We start from the raw sequence: 12,599 nt of genomic DNA, 5'->3' as shown, positions 1-12,599 counted from the left end.
ATTTATAACGCCAAGACTAGGACTAAGGCGCCGATGGGAAAATAAGTGTGATTGTAAGATTAAATTATTTATTTATTTCCTTTATAACTTTTTTTTAGCACATACATATAAACTATATTTGTGCTTTGAGTTAAACCAAATCATGTAGACATATATTTGTGAAATTCGGTACGAACATATCAATTAATATTTATTTGACCCTGAGGGCGCCTCGTATCACGAAATAAGCGTTCATGTAAACACTCACGTGCATGTGCGTCAGCTACAATTCAGATCGTTATCAGCTGGACTTTGATCAGACTGTGCTGAATTACTGACACTTTTTCGTATAAATACCACGCATTTGATGCACCATATATTAGTTCCTTTTGAGAAAAATCGTTTGGTAAGTTGATTTTCATTACATTTTTCAGTTTACATCTAAATTAAGATTTTATTTATTGTTCCTGGTATCTAGGATTAATGATGTAATTATCTATAGGTTTTTATATGTACAGTGCTAACAGTTAAAAAAATAACTGTAAATAAACAGCTGTTCAGTAGAATCTGTACTTCACAAAATAAATGTGTGTATAACTTATCAGCCTTGAACACTGTTTTGAGGCCTAAAAACTGGTGCTAATTTTTAAATTAAGGGACTGAAAGTAGTTTGATGAAACAAACGCAGTACAAGAGTAGTTTCTCCACACATATTGTACCAAAAATTGTCTCTATTGCCAAGGGCGTAGCTAGCCATCTATTCATTGTGGTAGGGGGTGGGGGTTCGGGGCATGCCCCCTCAAAATATTTTGAAAACCCTGATGCAGTCTATTGCATTCCGTGGTTCTGTATTGAGTACTGGAAATGGACAGTTTTAGAATCATGAAGTAAAGTATGCATACTGCAACTTTGGCTGATTTTTTTTATCAGATTCAGCCACATACTCATATAAAGGCAGCTACATGCCTGACTGTAAAGGAGAGAAAACAATAACAGATTTTTTTATCTGCTGTTAAAAAATATGAGTGGGTGCTGGTAATGCAGTAGTAAAGCCTTTTTAATTTTACTGCATTAGAATATTAATTAAGCATCTCATTTTGAAATGAGATTGTTATTGCATAAACATGCTTTGAAAATTGAAAAACACAAATGGTTATGGATCTTTGCTTATCACATAGCATATAGGATTTGGAAATATATCCTTATTGACTGGCAGTTGTACCAGCTAGTATTAGGTACCAATGGATTTAATTTTAAAGAGTTGAGGGTAGGAAGGCATTGATGACTTCTCTTTACATTTTTTAATCCTATTCTTTTTTAAGGGATGGTCACTGCATAGATATGTCATATGTTGGCAACAAGTTAAACACCCACATGTACCTGAATATTTTGAGGGCATGAATACAAATCCTTTTGTAGAAAAATGTGGGGCAAAAAAGCCTTTTGTCACAAAACCATACCTGGAGCTGTGTTTTGAGTAACATGTCTATAAAATTTCATTTTTTTCCAGATATAAATGTACAGAAGATCCATAATGATGGAACAAGAACGTCAAGACAGTGAACAGTTTATATCACGGCTGGGCAATCTCCCAATTGTGAGCTCTGCATGGGGTACAGTGTGTACTGCATACCAGAAGACAAAGGAGAGCCACACCCTGCTGAAGTCAACATGTGACCTGGCAGAGAGCGGAGTGCAGTCTGTCGTTTCAACAGCAATGCCTTATGTGGAGAAATATCAGCCGCAAAGTATGTATTGGTAAAAACCAAAATTAAAGCATCGGTATAGTTTTTGTAACACATTTTACTTTTTAATATGAATGAATATATAAAACAATCTGCTTGTTATGGACCGATGGCAATTATTCACACACCGTGGAAAACCCATGTTCAACAATACCATTACCATATAATTGTTCGTCATAGGAATGATACTGCAGTTCTGTAGCGTTCAAATGACACTTGAAGCTGTCAAAATAGGAAACTATTATTCTTACCTCAAAATGAGCAATCAATCAGCAATATTGAAATAGTGCCATATTTCTTCCAGTGGGGGATTAACGATTTTTTAGCACTCAATAAAATGGAAATTATTTTACCCAAAAATACTCAGTTTAGCACAGCAAAATGATAAATTTTATAGAAAATGAAAAATAACCCATAATATTTTGTAGTCAATATATTTATTAGTACACTTGACTGTCAATTCAGTGAATTTTACTGAGTATGTTTGGTACTTGAAATGTTTAACAATAAGCACACATTGTAAACTTAAACATACTGAAATTTTAGATCAGTTGCCTGACTATCCCTACACATTTTCATCAACACATTTTCTCTTTCATCCTGAATTCTGTTTCTCACACTGTTTATTGTGTTTTCAGTTGAGAAAGTGAATGCCTATGCCTGTGACAAGTTGACGGTCATGGAGGAGCAGTACCCTGTCATTACACGGCCAACGGAGGATGTCCTTCAGGAGGGGAAGGAAAAATGTGCAAACATGGTGAAACCCATCACAGACCGTGTCACAGCTGTCAAAGACACATACACTGGTGTGGTCAACAGAGGACATGAAGCTGTAAGGGTCTTTCACACTCCTGTTTCCAGTATAATAGTTTCATAATCCTTTAGACATTTACTGTTAATTACGAAGTACATGTAAATGTTGTTTCCGAGTTTATAGTTCTAACATAATTGGTGTTTATATGAATCTTTAAAGTATTTAAATATTGTGCAGCATCTTGTTGATTTGTAAATGAGTTATTACTCTAGTAGTTGTCAATGATAATATAACTGTCCTATAACATTACATATAAAGTAAGAAGTAATTCGATAGTTGAACCTTTTTCACCAGGTTGAGGCTACCAAGGGTCGTGTGGAGGCTGTGAAGGATTATGGGATGACGACTGCAGCTCGTACTCTGGAAACCCCATTGGGACAGTACGCCATGGACAAAGTAAATGATGCTCTCACCCTGTCTGAGGATTACATCGAGAAGTACCTCCCAGCTGGCGATGATGAGAATGCTGATAAAGGTTAGGAAAAAAGTCTAAATTTACTGGGGTCAGCCAGGATATTCATCCTGCTGGGCAAACATGAATTGCACATCTGTATAGAGTAAATTATTAAGGTTTAAATGTAGACTTTGTTCAAATAAGTATTCTTAAATAACTTCTCAAAAGATTTTTGTAAGTTATTGAAAGATATTGAACAGGTAGTTATGTTTCTCCAGTCCCTGAGGAATTGGATGAGGTGAGCACGATGACTCGTGTAACAGCCCTGAGTTCCAAACTGCGCCAGCGCATGTACAAGCGGGCCATGCGTGACCTGAAGGGCCTCCAGATAAGAAGCCAGGAGAAAATTGAGAAACTCAACTTCACCGTTGATCTGGTAGGTTAAAAAATTGCACGTTATAGGTTATTCTGATCTGGGAAATATGTACTTAATGAGAAAAGCAATCATTATCAAGACTGTTTGGTTTTCTCATTCTTTCAGCTATAGAATTATTAAAATACTAATTTTTTAGCTCTGCCTTTTTTTTCAAAGTATAAAGGTCAAGGTACATATTGTCATCACCTAGGTGTCCTCGAGCAAAATTTTAGCCTTTGCTTTTTTTAAATTAAAAGCTATGCAAATGAAACTTAGTACACATGTTGCCACTTGCCGTGGGCAATTTGCACATGTATAGCAAGGCCCATAACTCTGGCTTTATAATTGTCAAGTTATGCCCCTTCATCGACTGAAATACAACAAGTGACGAAGTTTACTCTTGTTACAAAAATGCCATATATATGCATTCAGACACAAAGGTGATTTATTTGTAACTTGGTGAATATCAGTTGGTATGTATGGCAAATATCAAAACTTATTTGAACTGGATTTCTCCTTTTGATGTATGGCAATTACAGATAGAACATGCCAAGTCAGGTGCTGGGGAAGTGACAGAAAGCTTGGAGGAAAAGTATGAGTTTGCCCAGCAATGCCTGGCCCAGTATTTGAGCCAGGTGACTGCAGATCGACTGATGATGATTGATATTTGTTAATATTACAGATTGAGTACGCCAAGTCTGGCGCTGGGGATGTGAAGGAAAGCTTGGAAGAGAAGTATGAGGTTGCCCAGCAACGCCTGGCCGAGTATTGGGACCAGGTGACTGCGGAAGAGGACAGTGACGATGAGGAGGAAACACCCACCGTAGGTTTTCATAAATTTCGAATATAAATGCACTTGCTGGAAAACGTCTATAACTTTGGAAGAAGTGTTTCACTATGCAGCTTACAATCATAATGGAGAAATGTAATAAGCGAGACTTGAAGGTTTCAAGTACTATGGACTCTGTTCATATTATTTATTTGCTACAAAACAAATACAAGATTTTTAAAGATGACATGCTCGAAAGCAATATATCAGAATATCACTGGGGCTGAATGGCTGTATACGATTAAGCAATCTTAAATGAAATGGACTAGAAAGTTATGTAAGAGTACTCATTTAATCATCGTAAAAAGTGTTAAAATGAATCAAAGATTGTCTACAGTGGCATAGTTTTTCCTTTTTTCAGACAATGGAGGGGAGAACAATAGTTATGGCTCGTCAGCTGACCCGCCAGGTGCGAAAGGGAGTAACAACCGTGTCTGGCTACATGCCGGTACGTCTCCAACCAGCTGTTATCAGAGAGAGGCTTGAAAATGCCGTCAAATACTCTGAGGAGCTCTATCAGTCATTCAGGAAGGTAAGTTGAGTTACTTTTAATGTACTGTAATATCTCTGGCCATGTATAGGTTATTGAAGTTGTTTGTCTTTTATAAGGATATGGGCAGGTATTGAGGTAACAATATCCCTTGCCATGTTATGGTGTCTGGAAGTAGTTGTTATTAAGGTATGGGTGTGGTAATAGTTCTTGCCATGTTGAGGTTATTGTAAGTATTTTGTCTGTTATTCGGACATATATGGACATGTATTGATGTAACGTCTGTCGCAATGCTGAAGAAGTAGTTTGTCTGTTATTGGGATATGGACAGGCTTTGAGATGGTAGCTCTTGCCATGTTAAACAAGGAATGTTGTTTGACTGTTATTGGAACTCTGGCGTCAAGCTATTGTATTACTGTTATTGGAACACTGGCGACATGCTGTACTATATAATTGGAGCACTGGCGACATGCTATTGTAGGAAAGAGCAAAGGCAGATGGGCTTAATATTTGCTGTGTTAATCTGATGTAGTGTTTATTTGATAGTTTAAGTATTTTTTTGATGTTGACAGGCTGAATCTTTCACCGAGCTGCCAAGCTGGGTGGTAAGCCAGACGCGGGAAAGGTTGGCGTACGTTCAAGAGACGGTCTCATTCCTCGCAGACACCTTCCTGGTGACTCCGATCACATGGCTGGTGAGTGTTGTTTACTATGATGAAGATTCTGTGTGTGTTTTATGCCCCCTTTAAAAAAAAATAACATAGTGTTGCAAATATCAGTGTACCATGTCTTGTCCTCACAAATAGGTAAGAAGATCAAGGTTTTATGAAAACGTACAGTAGCATGAGAACTGTTGGACATAGGACCATCTCACTTCAGTGGTATTTTTGTCTTTGACAATGACCATTATGAATATTTAGTTCAGTGGTTCAACATCTCAGTCAGTCTTATAACAGCTTTATCTGCAGTTTAAATTTTGATTTTCAATTACATGATATATATCTTTGTGCAACCATGAATAGTTTAATGCATTTCTCCTTGAACCACCTAATTCAGTCTTCCACAAGCTTCTGATAAAGCCGCATTAGTGGGCATAATGTTTGACAAACATCACATGTTTTGCTTGATTTTGCTACAAGTGTTTGAATTTTGTTTGTAAGTTGTGATTTTAGCCATTGTTTCGCTTATTGTGAATTCAGCTTTTCATGTGCATACTAGTGCTAGCCCAGATTGAGTTGTGTAATGATCGATGACATTTAAATCATAGGTGGCAATAATATATTATTAGGACAGCCAATCTTTGGAGATCACACTGAATGAGGTATATAGTTTTATAAACTAACAAAGCACAGCAGAGGGACCGCATACATGTTCATTACAGTCAGTGTAATGTAACAGTATACTGTCCCCGGGTCAAAGAGTTCACCGATACAGTATCAAATTAACATTAACACATGTTCGGATATTTAACAATTTTGGAGCAATGCATAATTATGTATAAAATGGAGCTGTAGCGCACAGCTGAGAGGTGATTGGTCGTGTGAGGTATGTTTAGATGTTGTATGCGCGCTATCAGCAGGGCTTTCATAACACAAATTAAATTAACTTATATATCTCCTAGTCATAAATGACACCTAATATAATTGTGATATAAAAATTGCATTCTTTACTGACAATATTAATGAAAGCCCTGACCAGTTTTCAAAATAATGGCATTTTGCAACATGATACTTGTTTTTTAGTTTTGAAATTATATCATTATGGATAGTACTTTGTTTATGAAATCATTGCAAAATTGTATTTAACATTAAACAATGTAGGAATGGCTTTGTAAACAGTATTCACAGTATTTAACTTTAATATGATATTCACTAGACATAAAAAACAACACTTGTTGCAGAATGCCAAACCTGTTTATTTGCTATGTATAACCTGCATGTTTAACTGGGAGAGAGTTTGTGATGAAGTTGCAACTTATTGTTGGCAATAGGGCTTTAACAAGTTCACTCTACATGCACAACATTTTAATTACAGATTTGGATTTAGATATGGAAAAATATCATAACTTACAAAACTCTTAGGCAAGATTGATGGAATGTGCTGAAAATAGATGTATTTCAACATTTGAAGAATGCCTTCTTTCCAGACTGAAACCCTTTATCTAGAACTGTGGCCATTACTTTTGGCACAAGTTCACATTTAAGAACTTCTTAGGGCCATCAGCCCAATTGCAACTGGGTGGCATCTAGTATGTTGTCTGCTCAATATCATTTTGTACACCTTTGTCCAATCATCACCAAATTTGGTCAGAAAGTGTATCATACAAGTTCAAAAACCATCCATAATATCGCTGTAGTATCGCCCTTAGATTATAAAAATTATCTGAAATTGGTAACTTAAGGAGCCTTTGTCAAATCCCCACCGAATCGGTCAGAATGTGTATGGGCATAATATCTCGGCAAAATTCAAAACAAGCCATATTGTTTTAGTCACTCAGGAGTGTTTGTCCTTTAATTTTATGAATTTGTATAGGCAGAATATCTTGGTCGGGTTTAATAACCAGTCATGTCGCATCAGTCGTGACACTTGACCTGTCAGAATCTGTCTTAACAGTTTCCTTAAATCAGGACAGGCGTACTTTTTTATTTTAGTTTGCCCTCTGGTTATGTTTTTGAATTTTGGCAGTACAGTTATTATGGGGGACTGGGCGATGTAAATCTACATGATAATCCTATGTACATACAGATATTCTATCCTTGATTTGGGGTAATATTTTACTTTAATTTTGCTTTGAACTTTTATCAAAACCTATCATCTAAATGTACAGGGATCAATCTAACATGAGGCCAAATAAAAATAATGTTGTTTCTGCTACATTCTGACAACAACAGGCTAGATAGGAAGAGAAAAAAACTACATTGGAGAAAAAAATGGATAAAAACTGAAAATTATGTACATCGTTTTTTTGATCAACACAAATACACATTCTGACATTAATTTTGCCAAGAAGTAACATTTAAAGTTGTAAACTGTATCACACTGGGCTTCAAGGCTTGTCAAATAATAGTGCCACATGGTTTACAAATGAATAATAATGGTGGGGCGGTAAACCATAACATGCAGAACCAAATGTTGGAACTGTTCAAGGTCAAGGTCACAATACTAGATCAGGGATAAGAGCCTTCCATTTTGTGTTGGAGTGATATCTTCTTACCCACATTTTACCCATTAAATGTTCATAGACTGTTAGCTTAAACAATTAGCGTTCATTCCAACAATCTAATGTCAAAGTAATAACCAAAAGTAGTAAAAAACAACAACAAAATGTACGGTATTGTGAAATGAGTGTTTGAGTTTCAAAAAATAAACTAGAATACAGTTTATATATATATATACGCTACTGGGTAGGATTCATGCTCTATTGCCTTCACTTTGTCATGCACGACTGGATATGTAAATTATATAAATATTCATATTGCAGGTATCCAAGCGAGCTGTAGAGGGTCCTGAGCCAGTGCCCGAGGCCATGGAGATGGAACCTGTAGGGGGTAGGGCCAAGCCCACACGGGGTCAGGAGGGGTCAGATGAAGAGGAGGAGTAAAAGGGACTTCTTAATGTGTGATGGAAATGATGGTGCGATCTTTAAGTGTGACTGTTTAATATTGTGAAGTTCTTCCATACATTGTTGTATAATTAATTGTCATCAGCTGTTATTAAAATTGCTTCCAATAACGTTGTTTGTGTTGTCAAATTAAGAAGTGTTCAATGCCATTTTGTTTAAACATAATTTTTAAAAATGAATGTTCATTACATTCATTTTCATTAGATATTAAACATACTAATTATCAATAAGAAGTGTTACCTAACAAATATGAACAAATGAATGTCAAATTTTTATTAATTGCTTTTCAAGATCAATGTATATATCTTTCTGAATATTCTCAAGTTAATAATGTTTGTATTTTTTAATACTCTGAAAATAAACGAGATAAAAAGAATTTGTTGTTATAATCCATAGATTGTCCCTCAGTGGCCACTGGCTGGAGAGGGACTACGGTAGTGTTGGGACAAATTTCATATATATTATGAGTTGGCAACACAATTTTGGGACTCGGTATGTTTAATCAATTGTTTATGCTAGACTATTTTCGAAGAATGTGGAGAGCTATCTCACCTTAGTGTCATCATCACATCTTAGTAAAGACCTTGCATGAAAGCACCTTAATCATTTATCTTGGCAAATACATCATGTAATGCATTGGAAATTTAGATATGTGTTCCCAACTATCAGACCTACTAAATTTATCAAGTTTGATAACTCTTTCTTGCATATAATGCACATTATGGCCCTTTATTATTCAACTCAAATTCAGGTTAAGGTTTTGCATTAATCACAGATAGGTAAATATTTCAGCAATTGTGTGATGTATTGCATTGATACTTCTTTATACAACATTACTCTAACTATGAATCAAGTTATACAACATAATCATGCATAAAATTTGCTTTGCGCTTTATCATCTGACTTAAAAATATTTAAAACAATATCTTGTTAAGGTTTTGCGTTTTAAGGCACAAATAGGTTGATATTTCAGCAACAATGTGATGTTTTACATTGAGACTTTATTCAACAGTATTTGACTATCAATTGTATGAAGATACTCAAGTAAGATAACTTTTTACATTAAATGCAATTTGTGGCCCTTTATTATTCGGCTTTATATGTGTTAATGCTTTGTATGTATCAAATGTTTCATGTATTGCAATGAAACTTTTGACGGGTGTTTATAGCTATCCAATCTACTAATGAAATCAATAAGAATACTCGTTTGCATATGATAACACAAGTCTCTGCTACAACTATTTTACCAATAGCCAAGTTTTGTTATCTGTCCGGATATCCCCCACCCCTCCCTCCCGAAGAGACAGGATTGTGTGTACTCTGTCCACAATGCGTTTTCCTTGCAATGCCCAGCCTGTACATCAATGAGTGTTTGTAATTAAGCGGTTGTTCGGAAGAAACGTTTTGATAACGTTCACGGTTTTGATGGTTCGAATGTATACATACAGCAATGGGAATCTATATTGTTCTGCCCATCAATGAGATCTGCAATGTTTTCAGGATTTGTGTAAACTTTCTTGTTATGACGTACAGGTACCCCATAAAGGTGTCAATGTCACAAAAACTGTCCGGTTTTCACCCCCCCCCCCCCCCACCCCGGCCCCTTCAAGGTCTCCAAGGTGTAATCTGTCCCTACATGCCGACCTCACTGTAAAGGTCAGGGTCACAGTAACGGAGAGGTCAAGTAAACAATCCCATCTACAAAATGTGAAGTGGTCACATTCAATACCCCTGTAATATTTATTGTCCATAACAAAAGAATTGTGTGACATAGAGAAGTACCCAATATTGTTTTTATCTTGGAATCTAGAGATTTTTGCGCATACAACTTAAGGAAATGTAGACCAAAGGTTCGTTAGAAAATACCGTACAGAAACTGGCAAATCTTGGTAAATGTACGTAATTTGCCTGAACCAGTGGTAAACCCATACGATTTTGGGGTCAGTGGCCAAAAAGCACAATGTATCGTTCAAGACGTTCACATAAAACAAAATTTTCTAGCGCCTGAACAGCCTAGTGAGGGTAAAGTGTTCGCTATGGGTGTGGGGCACCAGTCTGCAGCATACCAAAGGCATTGCAAAAACAAACCGGTAGTTCTGACCCTCGGCAGGAAAAGTTTTATACCCATGATCAAGAAAATGAGTAAGAGTATCGATACGGAAGAGGTGTATCGCTACCGAACACCACGTTCCTTACTAAGACACTCGATCACAAGTTATTGAGTTATGGCCCTTTTCTCCACTGAAAACTAGATTTTTTATCTCGTTTATTACTTAATAGATGTTTGTTTTTTCATAGTTTGATCTGCCAGCGTCCATCGACAACATTGAGCTGAGCAACGATGACATCTTTGGTTTCCATGTCAACCGCGCTGCTGCCCCGGTTGTCAGGACGATGTCGGCTGCTTAGCAACGCGCGAAGTTGAGTCCATCAGGCATGAGCTGATCTCAAAATAATATACCAAAACCTTTAACTATATCACGGACCTTTAAAGGCATTGTTATAGGCTCGTGACTATATCATCAAAATATGTATTTATTTTTCAACAAACTGCGTGACTGTCCGACCAATGTTTGATTTAGAAGAATATACGTACGTTGTATGATTTGATAGGATGTATTTTCCCTTCCAAGTGAGAAAAAGTAGCGGTGTCGTACGGATGGAAAGTTACTATAAATTTTACGGTAGAGCAGAAAAAAATATTGAACTGTATTGTCAGAATGAACCCTCTGCAAATATTGAGCTTTTTAAAAAAAAAATGTATAGTAGAAATGTTTGTATGTATAGTCTTTAAAAATGTTGCATCTACGCGTGCCTTTAACATCTTCAAATATTCATGGATCGTGACCAACAATCGTGATCGAATCAGTTTAGTGGTCGAATAATGGAGTGAGCTGCTCATTTGATGAACGACTAACGACCACAACCCGCACGTTTTATAAGAGGAATGTGAAAAAGTGCAATTTTTATCTTCGCTGTAAATAAACATGTTGTGCTAGTCATTTAATGTATTACTTCTGTTGTAACGATATATCAGTCCAGGTTTTGTAAGTATTTCATAAGTTATCTTAAATGTGGCTTTTATCTGCTTTTTAACATTTATATTTAAATTATTGTTTGTGACATTTAGACTCTTGTTTATGTTAGTCGTGCAATATTATTGTATATGAATCATGAATCCTTCCCCGTATGGGGCCCTTAAAACATTACGTATCATTGTTGTAATTCTTAACCTATTAGTAATTCCATTCGAATACTTTTTTCTGTGTCGACTTTTTAAATTTCAATGCGTGATGACCCCTTATGATTAGGCAGCACAGAAAATGGTTTAATGTTGAGATAAAAAATAATTATATAAATATCATACTGACACAAAAAATTGCTAACACGCTGTATTGACCATGAAATACTTGACGATTAAAGACGGAATGAAGAACAAGAATAGAAACTGCCATTTCTTTATCCGTAATGTATTCTCGTCCATTACTAAAGTATTTTACTTGTTAGTAATCAATTAGCCATACCTTTTCAAGCGATGTCAATCTTATATTGGGTCACCAAGCATCACCGTTTAACATTACGTCCAATGGCATTTAAGGACATACAATTATGATAAAACGAAAATCTGACTTGATCTCTGGAAACCTTTAATAACGTAACTGTCATCAGAATTTAAAAAAACAACAACAACCTTTTATATATAGATTTAGTATAAAACATAATGTAGAAGATGATAGATGGTCATATCTTGTGACGTATTATTTTACACCAACGTTTACTCAAGTCAGTGTGTTACCACGAGTATGTAATCATCTTTGACATACATGTACTTTTTTAAGTTTTATTTATATTTTAACCGTTGTATATGGTTGAATTGTCAGTATTTAGTTTATATTTACAAATATGTATCTTCTAACATGTATACTAGTCATTTCTGTTGTATTGTGCTATGTTTTACACACACCTGTGCATGTGCACGTCGTTTTCTACAATCATTAATCTTAAGGCTTGTTAGTGTTATATATTACGACTACAACATAGGACACAAATGAGACCCCCCCCCCCCCCGCCATATACTTGTCGCTAGACCTTTTTTCATATAGACTTGTAGATTTAAAAATATTCCTTTTTTTACAATATTTTAAATGATATTTAATCTAGTTTAATGTAGTTATATGATATGTTGTTCATCATACTAGAATGTGTTGTTGTATTCTGTTCACGTCTCTTGTAAACAATAAAAAACGCAAATACTTCACAATTCCGCGTTGTTTTTAAAAGGTTGTATTATGGGGGTCTGAAAGGCAATTT

General features: G+C 35.8%; 1 protein-coding gene across 3 annotated transcripts; it reads left to right on the top strand.

Annotated features, from left to right (window-relative positions):
• Positions 1-228: 228 nt before the first annotated feature.
• Positions 229-12,358, top strand: LOC128229401 (perilipin-2-like). Of its 3 annotated transcripts, XM_052941306.1 has the most exons (10): positions 229-385; positions 1,490-1,727; positions 2,363-2,556; positions 2,833-3,013; positions 3,211-3,368; positions 4,030-4,170; positions 4,538-4,708; positions 5,239-5,361; positions 5,955-5,987; positions 8,148-8,664. In XM_052941306.1, exons 2-10 carry the CDS (start codon positions 1,496-1,498, stop codon positions 8,265-8,267), a joined length of 1,353 nt encoding a protein of 450 aa, XP_052797266.1. In that variant the 5' UTR covers positions 229-385; positions 1,490-1,495; the 3' UTR covers positions 8,268-8,664. The 3 variants fall into 3 exon arrangements, with proteins under 3 accessions (XP_052797266.1, XP_052797269.1, XP_052797267.1); XM_052941309.1 differs by lacking the exons at positions 5,955-5,987; positions 8,148-8,664 and adding an exon at positions 10,587-12,358; XM_052941307.1 differs by lacking the exon at positions 5,955-5,987.
• The last annotated feature ends 241 nt before the right edge of the window (positions 12,359-12,599 follow it).

The sequence above is a fragment of the Mya arenaria genome, chromosome 3 (genome assembly GCF_026914265.1).
Source record: "Mya arenaria isolate MELC-2E11 chromosome 3, ASM2691426v1".
Taxonomy (NCBI): Eukaryota; Metazoa; Mollusca; class Bivalvia; order Myida; family Myidae; genus Mya; species Mya arenaria.
Note: the sequence above shows the minus strand (reverse complement) of the source record. Positions and strands in the feature narration are given on the sequence as shown.

Excerpts from the sequence above, each read along its gene's own strand:
- LOC128229401 (XM_052941306.1), top strand. The coding sequence starts at position 1,496 with ATGTACAGAAGATCCATAATGATGGAACAAGAACGTCAAGACAGTGAA. Across the intron at positions 1,728-2,362 it reads GGAGAAATATCAGCCGCAAA|TTGAGAAAGTGAATGCCTAT; the intron begins GTATGTATTGGT and ends TTGTGTTTTCAG. Across the intron at positions 3,369-4,029 it reads TCAACTTCACCGTTGATCTG|ATTGAGTACGCCAAGTCTGG; the intron begins GTAGGTTAAAAA and ends TTAATATTACAG.